Source organism: Pelodiscus sinensis, chromosome 6 (assembly GCF_052426305.1).
Source record: "Pelodiscus sinensis isolate ZL-2025 chromosome 6, ASM5242630v1, whole genome shotgun sequence".
NCBI classification, from domain to species: domain Eukaryota; kingdom Metazoa; phylum Chordata; order Testudines; family Trionychidae; genus Pelodiscus; species Pelodiscus sinensis.
In genome coordinates this window covers 1,976,283-1,994,422 of record NC_143057.1, presented here as the reverse complement: position 1 = coordinate 1,994,422, position 18,140 = coordinate 1,976,283, and the positions used below count along the sequence as shown (strand labels likewise).

The following is an 18,140-nucleotide window of genomic DNA, read 5'->3' as shown; positions in this document are numbered from 1 at the left end:
ATCTTTGGCAAATTGGCACTGCTGTAATTACATTCAAATATTATAACACACAAAAGCAACACACGGCACTAAGGAAAAAACACCAAGATTTCAAGTCAGTTCTTTTCCTACTAGAAAAAAAGAATACAAAACATACACATTTTAAGAAGCATTTTTTTCTATGTGGAGACAGACATCTCCTACTTTCAAAGGCAATTAAATTGTTACTTTACGGGGGGTTGTTAATTTTTTTTGTTTGTATGGGGTTTTTTTCAGTTTTTATTTTAACAAGTAAGCTTCTATGCAGGCATCGCAGACTTTGGTGGATACAATAGATATGCATTTCTTTGATGCTGTAAGTCCCTAATACAAAGTAGTCTGTCTCTAAGAAAAACAGACCGTGGTTTTTCTTGGAAAGAAATTCCGTTTGCCAGAGAATGCATTTCTGTCATTTCAGAATATACAAAGGCCACTAGAAAGTGAAAAACCAGGATGAAGATTCTTGCCATACAAGGCTGAGCAAAGCAAAAGAAAGAGCTAAATAAATGCCCATCGTTGGCCATTTTCCTGTCTCATTTTACAAGGTCGGGTGGAAAGGTCTGGAACATCAGGCCTAATATAATGCCCACTAAGGTCAATGAAAAGCGTGCTAGTGATTCCAATAGACTGGATCAGCCCCATAGTGATACGTGACAATACATGGACTGTGGAAACAAATGCACATTCGCTCTCTGTGCAAGGGTGTCCCAAAAACCGGCCTCCCACTGACTCATATTCTGAAGCAGCGTGCATGCATTTGTCTTCGCAGAGGACTAATAACAAAACTCACAGCAAGAGTTGACAACTGAGCTGGCGGAGGCTAAAATGTGAGTGTTTCTGGTGTCAGGCCTGGCTTTGATGGGGTTTGTCTTTTGGGGTTGCCATGACGTCTATTAACTCCAACAGCAAAGCTATAAACCAAATGCGTTTCAGTTTATTTCTTGTGCTACATTTTGAAGTGGGTGTGGAGTGTAAAATGTATAGCCAGTAACTGACTTTTGAGAGGCTGGAATATTTAGCCCTTCACCTCCACAGATACAATCCAGTCGGCTTCGTCTTCGCTCCACAGTGAATTTGGGCTCTTACGCGGGCGCTATTTCTAACCACATTCTGGCCACACACAACTCCCGCAGCCGAGTGTGACGATGCTTTCAGCCCACACTGGCTGGGCTAGACGCTATAGCGTGGAGGTGCCACATTCACTGGCCCAGCAACTCATGGACTTTGCACTGAGGATTCTGATCAATGCTGAAAATTCTCCAGTGACTTCCCACCATTGTCCCTGCCAGTCCAGGCAGACAAGTTCTCCTGCAATTCACTGGGAAAGAAGTCCCCGAGATACCCACAAAGCAGTGCAGCATCAGTGAGGCTGATCTGGTTGCCAATCACCTGCGTTAACTCAGCAGTGCAGAGAGATTTTTTGGGGTATTCACGTTTCAAAATAAGAAACCCTGTGACATGGCTTCCTCCCGGTTCCACTCCAAGGGAAACACGCAGTAGGTAAACTTGAAAAATGGTCACACATTCAGAATGGGACTTTCAGCTAGGAGTAGAGATATGGCAGAATGCCCAACAAGTATGGGAGCAAAGAGCGCAAACTGGGCTGATCTGATCTTCCCTAACTGCAGGTGCATCGTTACCACTAATATCTAGAGGGCTCGTGTCTCTCCAACAAAGAAGAAAATATGCCACAATGCGTGTTTGCCTAGAACACCTTTCCACAACCGCCCATCAGATCTCTTCTGAGCCCAAAAGTTTCCAGTTTTATTTGTAACTGTAGCACTTCTTTATTGAGCACTGGGTCTGTACCAATCAGGTACTGCATCTGGAGCCCCTCCGCCCACCGAAGATCAGTGCATGTGCCCGCTGCTCCTGGCTGACGGCTAACAGAGGGAGCTCTGCCTCTCAGATACGTTTTGGAGCAAGATGATGGGCTTGGGATGGCGACGAAGGGGCGAGATACACAAAGACACAATGGCTACGTCTAGACTGGCATGATTTTCCGCAAATGCTTTTAACGGAAAGCATTTGCGGAAAAGAGCGTTTAGATTGGCACAGACTTTTTGTGGAAAAGCGTCCATGGCCAATCTAGACGCGCTTTTGCGCAAGAAAGCCCTGATTGCCATTTTTGCCATTGGGGCTTTTTTGCGCAAAACAGTTTTTAGCTGTCTACACTGGCCCTCTTGCGCAAATACGTTTGTGCAAGAGGGCTTTTTCCCGAATGGGAGCAGCATAGTATTTGCAGAAGAACACTGACAATCTTACAGTAGATCGTCAGTGTTCTTGTGCAAATTCAAGCAGCCAGTGTAGACAGCTGGCAAGTTTTTCCCTCTCCAACTTGCCAGTCTAGACACAGCCAACAAGTTTACCCAGGATGCGAACATTCCGTGTTTTCTTCCAAACCGTGCATGGAACGTGTCCCTCATGGCGGTGAGAAGGTCAGAAAATGAACAGGGGGACGTCACGCCACCAGAGGAGTCAGCAGGCATATGGGCAAGAGTCACAGGAGGTAATATTTGCCCAGAAAGCCATCTGTTGCCAGGCGCTAATCCCCAAAGAAACCTAAAGGATTTGGTTTCCCTTTAAAATGAATGGGAACGGTGTGCCCAGCTATGCAGGGGGAGGCAGTGGCAAATCCTCCTCCAAGCTGCCAGTAGTGGGAATGCGAGTGTGTTTGGAGGAGGCTGTGCCCAGGTTCGGGGACAGAGCATGCCTACGTGACGCACCCACTGGGTTTAAGCACTCTTCAGTGACTAAGGCAAGTGGAGTGTGGCCCTGGGTATGGCAGCTTGCTCTCTAAGTCGATGCACGCCCCCGTGAGGAAAGTTCCTACTGACACTGGGGCTGCGCCTTGCTTTTGTCATTCGCATAGCTAAGCCCATTTCCGTGCTGAGCATGTGCATGCCAGTGGCCAGCCACCTACTGCTTCCTCTTCTTGCAACGCCAAAGCTAGTCGAACTGTTCCAAGGCACCTCACTCTTCTAGACCACGTGGCCACCAGGCTCACCCCAGAGCAGAGAGCCAGCCCGAACACTAGGCACTCTCAAAATATCGCTCAACAAGGGCTTGTAGGCTGCCTCTCTGACGGGGGAGAGGGGGCATTTAATCCACTGTTCCGTCATTCCTCTACTTATGACAGTCTGTCCAACCTGGTACTTAGCAGTGAGAATCCCCAGTTTCCCAGCCCAAAAGGTCAGCCCTGCTTGGCTCAGAACGTCTCACAGCTGGTCAATACCTCTTTGTCTGATATCCTGGCACTAACCACAGCTAGAACCCCACTGCACCACCACGCTGTAACTAAGTGGAGCAACCAGCCACGTGGAACCTGATCACTAGAAAGGGAAAGAAAACGTGCACGCTTCCTGGCTGGTCATGACAGTTCTCTAGACATACACCAGCGTCACTCGACTCAGCCTTAATTATGAAACCCCCACTCCCATGAGACTTTGCAATAATATATTAGCCGATACGTCAGTTTCTTTTCAGTTGGGAAACGGAAAGAGCCTAATGTTCCAGAAGGCTCATAGTGCATGCAGGTTGGTGCACATGCCAATCAAAGAAACTCAGAGGGGATTCTAAGTAACCTTTATCCAAGAGAGAAAATTCCCTTTACAGCCCTACAGCTGAAAGATCATCCAGCGTTTAGTGAGGACTCAGAGGATCATTCTGGAAAAAACGGTCTCAGAGGAGAAGAATGCTGCTGCTTCCTTGAAGGAGAGAGCCACACATACTGCTCAGTAGCTTTTTAAACGGAATAATGTTTATCGGCTATTAATTGCTACTTTCGCCTGAGGGTCTGGGGATGTTTACTAACCTAACCTCCTGGGTAGGACGCTCTGCCTTGGAAACTAGAGATGTCTCCGCTCCCAAGTCTGATGATCAGAAGACCTATTAAATATTGTACAAAGGTTTTGGAAGAAGCATGTGTCCAAATCCCGCCAAATTGCTACCGTGTGATTTGATGACATCCATTCAGAACAAGCAGCACAAAGATAAAATGGTAACTAAAGAAGTTCTCACTCTTCAGATAATGTTTGTACTTCAATAGCTCACTTATAGGAAACCTGTTTTGGGCAACACCCTTAGTCCTGGACCCAAGCCAGATTACTAGAGTATGTAAGTGTGCAGCAGTGTAACGATGGTAGAATTTGTCCCTGTCACACTAATTATGGCAACATTGCGGCAGGCTCTGGGGCAGGTCCTGAGCCACTGGGAGGTTTTCCATTGTCTTCAGTAGAAACACTTCTCTAACCTTCCCTTTTTGCAGATGAGACGTGCGCGTATCACACAGGATTAAAGAGCTGTTCCTTTGGGGAAAAATACGTACTTGATATGGTTCCATGGGATTGGTGGTGATTGATGTACTAGCTAGGCCAATCATTTGTAAGCTGCCCTCTTCTGTTCATTAGCTCTGGGAAGTCGAGACCACTGAACAAAATGTCACTTGGTTCTATAAATGCTCTTTCTTAGAGAGGGAGGGAGACTATACAGAAATAATGGGCCAAATTTATCCCCAGTGTAACTTTATAGCCCACTGTGTGCAAGGAATGACTTTGAGAAATGTCTTCACTTAAACATATGGGTATCCCCAAATGGGTGTCCCCCCATCCATTTGATTTGTAAAGCAATGTTTGACTATTTCAGGGTGCAGGGCTGCCCCAAATGCAGTCCAGTTTGAGAGGTCCATTTGAAAAATCATCACCTTGGGATTTTTCTCATTTCTTTACAAAACAGAAATAATTGGGTGTCCGCATGTATGCTATATAGATGTACACAAGGGCTTGGTTATTAATTAGGAATTCCTTCTCTGATGTGATTTAACTTGAAAGCAGAGAATTTGTTTCAGTGCTAGTTATGATTACAAATAAACATAAATTAATACTTAGCAGTAAAATGTCACAAACTGCCCATGTCTTTCGGTTGCTCGTGTGCACCATGCTAGCTCATCGCATGTTCACACCCGGACTGTCAGCTATGACGCTGTATATAGAAATTACATCAGCTCCAAACACAGCCACAATGAATGTTAACCTGGTTCAAAGTCGGTTAAAGCTTACTGAATTCTTTGAATCAGTGCACCAGTTTCAAAACACATTTTCAGATGCATTTTGAGTTCATAATTTGTACCATGTTGCTGTTTACGCTAAGCCACTCAAAGTAACACAAAGAAGCAAGTTATTTACATAGGTGCCGTGTAAATTGAGCAGACCAACCCTTCTTTATATATTTTTTTAGAAAAGCCAGACCACCCATGTTGAGTCACACAGCCTGTGTCAATGCACCTTACGAGAGATGCCCCACGTTGGCCTGCTTAATGTCAGAACTGTGTCCAGCCCCCAGGCACAGCTGAGAGAACCAGAGGCAGTGAGATCAGTAGGCTGTGGGTAGGATGCAGCTACTGTACCTTTCAAACCAGATGCAATGGCAGCAGAACGGGTTTCTCCTCTTTCTTTGTTTTGTATGAGACCCCAGTTAATATTGCCAGAATTTCATTGTTTTTAAAAAACAATAATAATTAGTCCACCCCCTTTAACGAGTAAAATTTCAGCCAGCGCGTGCTAGTGGATACTTTCCTCTTCCCTCCTTGCAGTCTGATTTGCATGGTTATTTCTAGGTGAATCGGGTGCCATTGGCTTGGATGATATGTTTAATAAGTGCTTGAGTTCCGGACTCCGTGGGTCAGTGACGGTCATAGGCAGCAGCAGCTGCTGGGGGGGCCGCTCCTCGGGCTGCAGCACTGTAATAATAAGGAGAACCTGGAAGAGAGAAGATAAGAACATAAGAACGGCAGTACTGGGTCAGACCAAAGGTCCATCCAGCCCAGTATCCGGTCTGCTGACAGTGGCCAGCACCAGGTGCCCCAGAGAGGGTGGACCGAAGACAATGGTCAAGCGATTTGTCTCCTGCCATCCCTCTCCAGACTCTGACAAACAGAGGCCAAGGACACCATTGATGGCCATGAGGATCACACAGGTCAAAAGGGGGCAGCCTGCCCAACACAACCACAGACACCTGGCTGGAGTCAGACCCACGCTAATAGGGGCCTGCAGAGTGGGAGGAACAACAACAACGCTACAGACACATCACTTTGAAACAGTAAACACCAGAATGCGTCTGACGGCACTTCACGTTTCGGTCGCCCTTGCTGTATCGTCCTGCAAAGAGACCTGCCAGCCAAGAGCATTGTGGCCGCGTGGAGTCCCCTGGAAGTAAGGTGCACTCAAATGGGTCCATGCTGTCAGACTCCTTTATGGGATCGAGGCCTTTGTCTGGATTAGGGCTGGTTGGGGAGTATTACAGAAATTTGGAGATGGGAGGATTGGCTTTGTCAACCTTTCCTGGCATTTATGAACCTATTTGGTATTAGAAACCATTTTAAAACTATCACCAGTTCTGTTATCTGCTAAGTGTCTGGTATTGCTAACTGTGTCTGAGCTTTGAAATTGGTTACTGGAGTCATTAGTGGATCAAACACACAAGCGCTCCAGCCAATACACTAATTTTCTATTGAACACAGGCATTCAGCATTGACTACGTATATGCAGCTGAATCAAGCAAACTGGTTTCATAGCTTTGCAAATTCACGAGGGCTTGAGTATGCCTGAATCAAATCAAACCCTGGAAGTTGCATAATATTAGTGATTGTTTTCTGTGCTCTTGGAATTGAGCATTGCTAGCTGGGACTGTCCTTTCAGCATCGGCTGGAGCCCAGAAGTTTGTTTGACTGTGGGGGTGTATCTGTGTCTAGACACCACAGCATACAAGGAGGATGGCCAGCATTGCTAGGCTATGAGAAATAGATGCAAAAGGGCTTCATCTTGGCCTCAAAGGCTGCATCCACAATTTTACATGCCCAAAGTTTGGGGCATGCCATGTGGCTCTGAGAGTGTGGGTTTGCCTACACTATGGAGAGGGCAAAGATACTTAAATGTATCCCTTGGTCTCCAAGGAATCTGGCAGGTTAAAGGAGTCACCAGCCTATCCATTCACACTGATCCAAGCCTCCTCCTGGCAACCTGAGCTGGTCTAACCAGCTGGCACAGTCCCCCAGTCCGTGGGCACACTGTGTGCCTTACGAGGCCCAAGGCATGAATGAAGGTCCTCCTAGAGCATTAGCAGCAAATCTCCTAGGCCAACCAAGACAGTGACCTCCCCTAGCCAATTGTGCTAGGCTTGCTGGTGAGCCCCAGTGCCCTCAACTGGAGCTGACGGTGCACAGCACGTCAGTCAGTCAATCAGGCCCTGCAGGTACAAGACAGTAAAAAGGGGCTGAAAGAACAAACATGCGTCCCCCACCTTGCATCCTTCCCCTCGATGCACATGCGCGCGCGCTCTCTCCCTCTTTCTCTCCCTTCCTCCCATTTTGGGTGCCCAGCTGTAACATCAGAAATGCAAGAAATTCTGTAGCGAGCTTTGCATGCACACCAAACTTGGTCTCTGGTCACAGCGCTTCATTGCTGCACGGAGCTTGGGAGGCTGTGTTTGTGACTTCTGGGGAGAGCAGGTGGAGACTTGGGGAAAGTCCTGACATTGCAGGAGCCTGACTGAATAAAGAGATGATGGGTCAGTCTTTGAGGGCCTGGCAGGGTGCGTAGGAAGCTTGAAGCGCTCTCCCCATTATTCCCCCCATAACACAGCAGCCAAACCACTGAGCTGTCCATTTCAGCTCTCGGGGAGCCTATGCCAGAGCTGTGGATATGGTTCCCATCTCAGGCCACCGTACACCAGCGTGGACTGACTACCATGCTCAAAACAGAGTATAGTTGTGCCATGGCTCCACTACTATTTCTGGCCTGGCCAATACTGTTCTATTTCCATAGAACTGTACAATCCTAGGACTGGAAGGGACCTCGAGAGTCATCGAGTCCAGTCCCCTGCTCTCACGGCAGGACCAAGCACCGTCTACACCAACCCTGACAGGTGTCTGTCCAACCTGCTCTTAAACATCTCCAGGGATGGAGATTCCACAACCTGCCAGGCAAGCTCCCAGCCGCTGGCTCTTTTCTTATGCTCAGAGTGTCAGGTGGTCCAGGCAGCAGCCTCCAGTGTGCTGTGAGCCAGGGAGGGCACTTCCCAGCATGCTTCCTGCTCCAGCCCCAGGGAGAATGGTGGGGCTGCTCCCTTCACACAGGGATTTTCTCTAGGAAACGTGTTTCACGTTGTGTCCTCAGCACTACTGCGCTGCGCTGTTTGCTGTGAACAGTGCTGCTTCTTTCAGCTGCAGCTACCAACGCTACTGAAATGGTTCCCATTGCCAGCGGCTGCTGCCTGTGGTCACCAAGTACCACGATCCCTGATTTACAGCCAATACTTCCATGCGCCAAGGGGGGGCCTGATGTTCCCATAAGTCTCCTACTAGCCTCCTCTGGCTCAGGCAGGGCAGCCACGTTCTCTGGCCCCTCATCAGAGCAGGAGACGCCTCAGGACATTGCTTTACTAGCACACGAATACCCCGGCCAGGAGCTCAAGCCAGGCAGCTGTACCAGGGGCAACCGCCTTGCCATGGGTAGCATGGTTCTCAATGGAGGCGCAGCCAATTACCCTGAGCTACTGCAACCCAGCCGGCAGAAGGGCCTGGCTTAGAAAGGTCGGAGCCCCCACGGCTCTTCTCTACTTGGGCTGAGCATCAGTAACGAACAGCTGCACAGGGGTCACTTCACATGCCTACAAGTAATTCCTGGTAGGGCAGCTACAGCGCGGAGGCTGCTGTGTCAGCCGTGAGCTCCATCACGGGATGCAGGGATGAGTTTCTGTACTGCAACATCCCTCATTGGACAGCCCAACCCTCCCACCCTTGTGACTGGCAAGCCTGCTGCGGAGGAGGTGGGATAGAGGGTAAGAGCCGAACAGCACTAGCTGCAATTCAGGGTGAAGGGCCCAGTGCCGCAGAGGTGGGAGCACATGCTTAGCATACGGGGACATGTAGTCCCAGTGAAGTTAGGAAGACGGTTTTCTTGTGTAAAGATCAGCCATTGTGATCCTATTTTCACCTCGGACGAGCAGAAGACTGGACTCTCTCGAGGGCAGAAACACCGCGCATTTTCAGCTAGCTCACATGGGCGCTGTATTGCTTTAAGTCTTGAACAACATAACAGGTCAGATGACAAGAAGTGGAAGTCATCTTTGCACCCAGTGCCTAACAGAAAGGGGCTGGCGTTAGGAGACAGCGAATACGTATCGCAGGCAAGCTGCAGGGCAGCCTTTTTAAATATCCCAACAATGAAGTATACGAGAAGATAAGGCTTTAGGTAGGAGGCTGGAGAGGGAAATTAGACATGCAGTAGCCCTTGTGCATATACTTGTGTAGCTACTGAATGCGGAGTCCCTTGTGGCTAATTAGGTTTTACATCCCTCCACGTTCCAAGGTAGAACTGATGTGTTACATGTTGGAGCTCCAGATGTTCCCGATTAATTTCATTTGCGCTCGCTCTCTGTGAGCCCCAGCACAGATGAATAAATAACACTGCCACTTCATCTTTTAAAAATGGCGTCTCTTTCTCTCAGTTCTCCACTGCTTATTCGATATGTTCACCCAGTGCTGGCCAGAAATGAGCATTTTCTGGTGAGCACAAAAGAAAGGAAGCTGCCATTTCTTTAGTCACTGTCCATTGCTGGGTTTATTCGTCTTGCCCCTGCAGAACTCTGGATAGGGGCATGGCACCAGTTACAGCAATGAGTTAATTTTTCCTATTCTGCTACAGGTTTTATATATGCACATATTCAAAGGCACATTCTTGTTTCATCCCCAGTGGCCAGGGGACAAAAGTCCCCTTTAATTCAACACCTGGGAAACATCCAAGTGCCTTCTCATCACAATCAAGCTCACAGGTCCTTCTCCCATGAAACCCAGGACTCTCATAGGAAAGCAAAATATATATGGTCTCAAACTGCTCATTGTGGGGAGCTCATCAGCCCCGTTTGAAGCTGTCTTCTGCTTTCATTGGGCTCTCTACAGTGCTGCGTTTTCCTTTGTTTAAAGGAAAGAACCAGTGGGATGCTGTCTCTGTTGATGTGCTACACAGGAAACACTCACCATTTGCAGTGGATGAGGAGACATGGGGAGAAATCACCAAGGCACGGTCAGACATCATCGAGAAGTCAACAGTTCAAGGCATAAGCGAAATATGCCTATTTCAAACATAAACCTGAGACTAGACATCAGCCATCACTGATGATAATGCAAGGTAGGCATCTTTGGATACAAACATTTACTAGGTGGCAATTGGCACATATTTCAAAGTGAAAGCCCTTCTCTCGTGTCTCACCAGCACACAGGTGCACTGAAGAGGGGAGAAGTAAATATGAATTTTGTTCAGTATATTTATAAGAGTATCTCTAATAAAACATTGGTATTCCTGGGAGCTCCTGCAGTGACCAACACAAAGAAACACCCACTGTAGTAAGGAAACCCAGAAGAGAGACTGGATGGAAAACAAGCAGAAGACAAACTGCTCTACCCTCAGGAATGACTCTGTGGTACGTGATAGAAGCAGCATCAACCCAACACATGGAAAGTGATGTCCAGAAGTTCCAAAATGGAAAATAATTTATTGTTGTCATTAATGAGGAGAAGAAGGAGTCTCTCTCCTTTGTCATGTTCTAAACTTTGTGGTGGAGTAATATAAAAACCAATAGTGTTAGCCTACTGCTCACAGAAGACCTCCCAATGGTGGGTTTACATTACAATCCCCACTTTTCAGAGGGGAAACAGAGATGCAATCAGATTTTAAGGACAAAAGGGACCGTTATGAACATCTAGTCTGGCATTCTGCACAGCAGAAGCCAGAGAAAGAATTAAGATGAGAACCCAGGTCTTCTGTCTCACAGAACCACCTCTTCATTCACAGAAGCAGCAACAGCGTCACTGATTTCAAACAGAGCCACTTTGGATTATGCCTCTGCTGAATGTGTCTTTTTTAAAAATACGTAACCTACAGGTGACTTTGGTGAGAGACATTCTCTGGGAACAGCTGTCACACCGTTCAAAGATGTGTCATGGAGATGCAATGAGGCTCTCACTAAGGAGGGTTGGTAGAACAGGGTTGAAGTAGGTGAGTTATACTGGATCGGCTATCTTGCTCCATTCGGAAAGCCTCCCCACTTCCAAGAATGAGATTCTATTTTCTGCTTCTGGCAGGTCTGTGCTGCAATGCACAGAGGGTGTTTGGCTCCAAGGTTTTGCTTTGGAAACACCTGCAATGTGACATCAACTGAAAAACAGAAGATTGTTCAAGAAAGTCCTTTTCTAGTGCATTGGTTGCCCTGCCCCCAGTTAACTGAGCCAAGAGGACAATACAATGCATTGGAGGCCCAACCATCCAGACGTGTGCTTCAGCATAGATTCCCGATGCAGCACCAACAAAGAGCAAGGTGTAGAGAAAGCTCTGCTTTGTACAAATCAGTGATTCAGAGGGTAACAACCAAGCAGGTCTCCGTGTTATGGCAAAAACACAGAAAGTTTAAGAAAAAAATAGATAATTGTTGGCCAAAAAATAGAGGGTGATATCCACGCCCCATTGAAGTCAATGGCAAAACTCACTTTGGACATGTATTCTCTACCAGGAAGATTGACGCTGCGGTGGTCGATCTTCCCGAGTTCAATATAACAGGTCTAATAAAGACCCACTAAAGCCAACGGTGAGGGAGTCCCTGTCAACGCCGGTACGCATCCATTCATAAGGAGTAAGGGAAGCCAATGGGAATGTTTACTCCCGTCGACCCTCCACTGTGGAAACAATGCCGAAGGCTGAGTTAAGGTACGTTGACTCCAGCTACACAGTTAACATAGCTGGGGTTGCGTATCTTAATTTGACTTTCCAGTTAAGAACAGAGAAGGCCTCTGACTTCAATGAAGCCAGGATTCCACCTTGAATCTCACTGGACTGAAAGAATGAAAAGCCATTTTCCTCCAGCTTCCTCCTGCCCCCATTACTTTTCCTCCTCGGAGCGGTGATTAAAGCCCAATATGTCTCTGAGGCTGCTCAGCAGTACCACATTTCTTGTAAGTCTGATTTTCTCCAATTCACATTTCTGTGGTGAAATCAAAAAGGCCTGTATTTAAAGCGAAAAATGAAACCATCACATCACAAAACATTCACTCTCTCCTCCTGTCATTACCCTCTCGTCTAGAATAAACTTGTCCGCTCTTCTGCCATTTTTTCTTTCTAATTCATATAATCATCAATTTATTTCTTGACACAGTCATTTCTGGCACATACTTGTTCTCTAATCCTTTTATAGAAACACTCTGAAGAACTTATTCGAATCCTAATTGACCGGTTCCAAACCTCTTTCACCTCATATGAAGCCATGCCAATAATGTCAATCTTATGACTCCGTCTCCTGTAACAACAGCTAGCTAGTTTAGGGGCATTGAAAAGGGAACCCTGCCATCCTCACTCGCATTTCACACAGCACACAAATCGCATCAGTTCAGAAGTGGGAACAGTGCATCAAACCAAATCTGCCGTGATCAACAGCCAGTCGAAAGCAATGAGGGAAAAGGGTAAAGAAGTTATTACAACAAACCAGCATGACATTGAATCATTTTTCTTCATTAGACTTGTTGCTATTACCCACTTTATGCATGCTTGTAGTACGTAGACATTAAACAAGCAGGCTCGCGAGACCTCACTACCGGAACTGACCAAATGCTCACGCGTGTTCATGCAAATCATAGCAACCGCTAGGATTTTAACACTGCAGCGGAAAACAAAGAAGGTGATACCTGGACTTGCGATTGTTCTCTCTGTTACTCCGGCAGAACTGCGGGCAGGAAGACTCACCTAGCAATCCAGGGTTGGGAAATCTCCAGGAGTCGTTGTATGTTGAGTACTGTGGGTGGCTGTACGGACTTCCAGAAAACTCGCTCCCTAGGCAAGGGAAAGAGAAAACAAAACCAAATGGTAACGTGACAGGAAAACTTAGCCTCACATGCTGGTGAGGTGAGTTAAATATGTTCTGCAGTCTAGGCAATACCTCATGCAATTCTTATTGTCGGCTGTATGGTCCACCTGGCTCCCAAGGGGATGGGGAGTGGGACACTTGTTAAAAAACAAAGTAAGTAGATAGAGTTTCCCTTTTGATTTTCCTCAGGTTCCTCATGCTGGGCCTGATCCAGCTCCTTCTGCAGCAAGGGAGGTTTAGGTTGGACATCAGGAAAAACTTCCTGCCTGTCAAGGTGGTCAAACACTGGAATAAGTTACCTAGGGAGGTTGTGGAATCTCCATCTCTGGAGATATTTAAGAGCAGGCTAGATAGGCACCTGTTAGGGATGGTCTAGATGGTGCTTGGTCCTGCCATGAGGGCAGGGGACTGGACTTGATGATCTCTTGAGGGTCCTTCCAGTCCTAGTGTTGTGTGATTCTCTGATTTCACCGGGACAGGCAACACGAAGGCCCTCAGGAGAAACTGCAGGGGGCTCATGGTCATGCTGAGCCTCCCCACTGGAATTAAGTTGCCCTGGGGCTGGCAGCCCCCCCAGGCTTTGGGGCAAAGTGTGTGTGGGGAGGTGAGGCTGAGAGCAGTCACCCCTTGGTGCCGCCCAGACCACAGCGCCCCCCCCCCAATCCCAGCCCTCAGAGCCGTGCAGAGCAGCGCTCTGGCAGCAATTCAAAGGGGCGCAGGGCTCCAGCTGCCACTGCTGCTATAATCACCAGGCCTTGAGGCAACTGCCCTCCCCCGCAGGCCGGCCTGCCCCAGCTTGGCTAAGCTGAGGGCAAGAGGTGCAGCGGAACTTCTGGGCAGGCTTTCCAAAAGCTGGAGGGGATGGCGCAGGTAAAGTTCTAGACACTGACGCCAAGAAGGCCCCACAGCATCGCCTAGGGCAGGCCTCAGAACCTCTCTCCTCTCTATACCCAGGCTAATGGCGCTTACATCTGCACAGCGCCTTGAGCTCTTAGCTTGCAAAGCACCACGCAGCTCACAGCACCTCCATGTCACCCTCCCCCGCCATTCGTTCTGTAGGCTCGTCGCTCCTTGTTTCACCCCTAGACTGTACGCTCTTTGGGGCAGGGACCAGCACCTTGTTAGGAGCATGCACAGCACCTAGCACAAGGGGCTATCGTCGTGTCTGTGATTCTACCATCGCCCAGAAATGATTTTTTTCTGATCCCCCCCACACACACCATTAAGACCATCACCCACCTGACAAAAGCCAGGAAGAAGTTCAAAAGTGATCCTTGCCAGTCCTAGTTTGTTCATCTGAACTTTCTGGTGCTTGAATGACCCAAAACTTTATTGCTGCATCTACCTGTAACTACAGTGTGAAATACAGCCAGAGAACGCTATGCGTACTTTCTCTCTCTGAGGCTATGTCTACACTTCAGAGTTTTCGCGGGAAAACGGCCATTTTTCCGGAAAAACTACACTTACGTCCACACTGCAATTGTGTTCTTTCAACAGAAAGTCAAAAGAATGCAGGGGGTTTCCCGACAGTGGTAAACCTTTTTCGACAAGGAAGAAGCCTTTTTCCGAAAGAGCTCTTTCGGAAAAAGGCATGTGTGGATGGGGAAGAGGGTTTTTTTCGAAATGAGAGGCCTCCAGGAAAAAGCATAGGTGCCCTGGTGGCCACTCCGTCCATAGTAATCACAGCTGACATGCAAGATAAGTGTCCAATCAATGTGGACTCTATCTTTCAAAAAAGCAGATCGCTTTTTCAATGTGCTTTTGCTGTGTAGACACTCTCTTTCGGAAGCTTTTTCAGAAGATTTCTTCCGGAAAAGCTTCTTCCGAAAGAAGCCTGCAGTCTAGACATAACTTCATTTTTCCAAACCAGGAATTCATCAAAAACTACCCCTTTCTCATAAAACGGTGTGGATGTTTTTCCACAGAAAAAAATTGTCAGACAATTTCCAGAGCACATTGAAATAAATGGAAAGACTTTGACTGGTTCCCAATAGTTCTGGAATCAAGCCCAATGTGACCCTTTCTCCACCTACCTCAAGTGCCCAAATGGCTTAGGGAAATCAGAATAAGAATAGAAAGCAAGATCATGAGATGGTAAGAGCAGCTACACTGTTGATGCTCAGAACAGTATGTGTGGTACCTCACATCAACCCCAAATCAACCCATCTCCATAATTTCAGTGTAAAGGCACTTCCTTAGTACCAGCTCGAAGAAGAAACCTGGGCAGCAGTGATCATGAGATGGTAAAGTTCCAGATCCTGACCAAAGGAAGAAAGGAGAGCCACAAAATGCAGACGCTGGACTTCAGAAAAGCAGCCTGTGACTCCCTCAGGGGGACTGATGGGCAGGATCCCCTGGGAGGCTAACATGAAGGGGGAAAGAGTCCAAGAGCTGGCTGTATTTTAAAGAAGCCTTACTGGGAGTGCAGAGAAGTCTTTGGTGAGCTTAAACACAACCAGGAAGTGACTGGGAGCTTGGACAGATGACTAAGGAGGAGTATCAAATTATTGCTCGAGCATGCAGGGGTACAATCAAGGAAGCCAAAGCACAACTGGAGTTGCAGTTAACAAGGGGTGTGAAGGAGAACGAGAAGGGTTTCTGCCTAATGCAAGGCTGACTGCATCTTCCTCTGAAGCATCTTGTCCTAGCCAATGTCAGAGACAGGCCATGGGACTAGACGGACCTCAGGTCTGAGTCAGTCTGCCAATCCCTATGTCCCTAATGTTGCTTTGTTAACATTGAAAGCTCAGAGGATTTTTTGTGGTTCCAATAGCTGCTCCACACTGACGGCTTAAGGTGCTTTCACAGGGATAGAAGTGAGAAATAAAGATTCAAACAGTTGCACACCAGATTATTAATCACTGCTCCTTAAAGGGCTTATTCCATCTTTTCTAGACTTCTGGAAAAGGTTTGGTGGTTTAATAATTAGTTATTATTACTGCTTCTATACAACTCTGTTAATCACTGTGAGTGGCTAGAAATAGTCGCTCCCAAATTTCTGTTCCTGTTAAAGTGCATAGCATATATGTTTGCTCTCTTGTCCCTGTCCTATTGAATGATGGAGGACACACTAAACAATACCTGAAGGTTAACTCTGCCTTAATGTTCATTCCTGGGTTTTTTTTAATGAGCTATCACGAACAAAGCAAGGAGACAAGGGATCAGTGAGGAACTTGGTGAAAATGGTCCTGAGAGTGAAAACAGGGAAAGGGTTTGGGACGGGGGAAGGAGCAAGGAGATAAAGCAGGTGAGGAAAGAGAAGAATGGGCTAGCAGAACAGGGTTACGAATTAGATGCGTGAAACTGCATACTCTGTCATAATGAAACATAATGGAGCTTTCCGGTGCAAACACGTGTGCTGCATTTCATGTATGTGAATGAATGATTTCTGGGATGGGGAACAGACCAGCACCTGTGCGGTCACCTAGAGATTAGTGGTGTACGTGTCATTGGCCAGAGAACCCACCAGCTGTGAGGACTTTGTTGTCCTCTATTGGGGTCTACTACCTTTTCCAGTAGTCTCCTTCAGCTGCTCTGCCCTCAAAGAGGAAGGGTCTGGGTTAGTGTGACCAATGGGGACGGGGTGAGGGGGCTAATAGTTGCCTATGTATGACAAAGCTTCTATTATCAGGACAGACCGATTGTATTAGGATGTCTGGTGCCCCAGTCTGAGTTCTGTCCGGTAAAGGGCATGTGGGTGGTGTTCTTGTTGCGGGCACAGATTTGCTACAATACATATCAGAATGTGTCAGTTGGGACAACTGTCCTTGGGCATTTACGCATGCCGTCCAGTGGCAGGGCAGTGCTCCAGGCCAGCTCCGGGGCCTGCTAGAACAGGCAGACATGCCTGGGGCCAGCTGGAGGAATCGACTGCGAAAGGAGCTGCATGCGAGTGAATTAGCATGGCCAAGACTCACTCTACATAGGAGAGGAAGAAGCAGGCTGAAAACAAGAGGGGCCATGTGGAATCTGCAACCCATGCTTGAGTAGATGACCTTCAAATGGCTATTCATACTGCAGAGAAGGGCCACTGGACAAGCCCCTTACGGCTCAGCGGCACTGACTCCCTAAGACCTGAGGCAACAGCATGGGGGGCCACAAAATAGCGAGTGACTGTAGGGCGGGCACAGCGCCCTCGTCCCTTCCTCAAGTGCGGAGGGACAGTTCGGCTCCCCGGGCGTGTTGCCTCACAGCTGCTTGATCCCGTGGGACATTGTATGTGGCAGGGGTGTCTGTACCCTCCCCCGGCCTGCCTGACACACACTGTTTATCACGTTCTGTCCCCTGCACAGACACGAGTGCAGAGATACGTGCACCGACGTGGCTGCCTCTTTACCGGCTGAGGAGAGCTGCCAGAAGAAAACCTCAGTTAAAACTTTCCTTTTAAACAGCCAAAGATGGTAGGATGGGCATGGCAGAAGGACAGGACAGATGTCTGGGCCACTCCACCATACCTTGGCTCAAGGGCAGGGTGATGAGATACATGGGCTGTCACAGCTTCAGGATAACTGCACCTCTGTGGGGCAGCTGCGACCCCTCCAGGGCACCCGCTGCCAGCCATCTCCTCTCCTGCGTAGAGACCCGAACCTCACTCCATTCTGACCGGGACTGTGACCACACAGCTCCCTGCTTCACACTGCAGTGTCCCCAGCAACCCAGACTCTGCCCACGTATTGCCCACGGGTACAAGGTACCACCCAGCTGCGAGGCAAGCGCACTTGTTTAATTAGAAGGCAGTATGAGCGGCATGCTAAGAAGCCTACCAGCACTCACCCCAGCTCCGGCCTTGAGCGCCGGTAGGTTTTAGTCCTTCAGAACGCTGGGGGCTAGAAGGCAATCAGATGGGGGTGCCTCTCCCTGCTCTGCTGGTAGCCGGAGTCAATATGGATGCTAACAAAGGCTCTGGGCGTCTGACTGTGGGAATGGGAAGGCAGGTTTCAAGTTTCCACCCAAAGTTTTTGAGGGAACATGGATAAGCAGGAGCAGCAGGCAGCTCAGACCCAGATATTCTAATGGGAGACACTACACAGGCTGGTGGGGGGTGGGCTGTGCGTTCTGAAGGGGCTAAGCTGGCTTGCTAACGATGGCTGGTACATGCATAACCGAACTATGGAATGATTTGCCCAGTTCTGGGTCTAAGACAGACGCAGAGATAACCCTGTAGGTTGTGAAGGACTAAAACCTACCAGAGCTCAGGACTGGAGTGCGGGTGACCT

General features: G+C 48.1%; 1 protein-coding gene across 11 annotated transcripts in view; it reads right to left on the bottom strand.

Annotated features, from left to right (window-relative positions):
* Nucleotides 1-1,079: 1,079 nt before the first annotated feature.
* The window catches only part of PAX5 (paired box 5), a 209,738-nt gene continuing 192,677 nt past the window's right edge, over nucleotides 1,080-18,140 (bottom strand). For 6 of the 11 annotated variants that reach the window (XM_075931260.2, XM_075931254.2, XM_075931261.2 and 3 more), the window contains 2 exons: nucleotides 12,804-12,890; nucleotides 1,080-5,774 (listed from right to left, as the gene is read on the bottom strand). In XM_075931260.2, the coding sequence (XP_075787375.1) occupies nucleotides 5,698-5,774; nucleotides 12,804-12,890 (164 nt within the window). In that variant the 3' untranslated portion in view covers nucleotides 1,080-5,697. Of the gene's footprint in view, nucleotides 5,775-12,745; nucleotides 12,891-18,140 lie in introns of all 11 variants that reach the window. The other 5 variants (XM_075931256.2, XM_075931251.2, XM_075931255.2 and 2 more) reach the window with 1 other exon arrangement.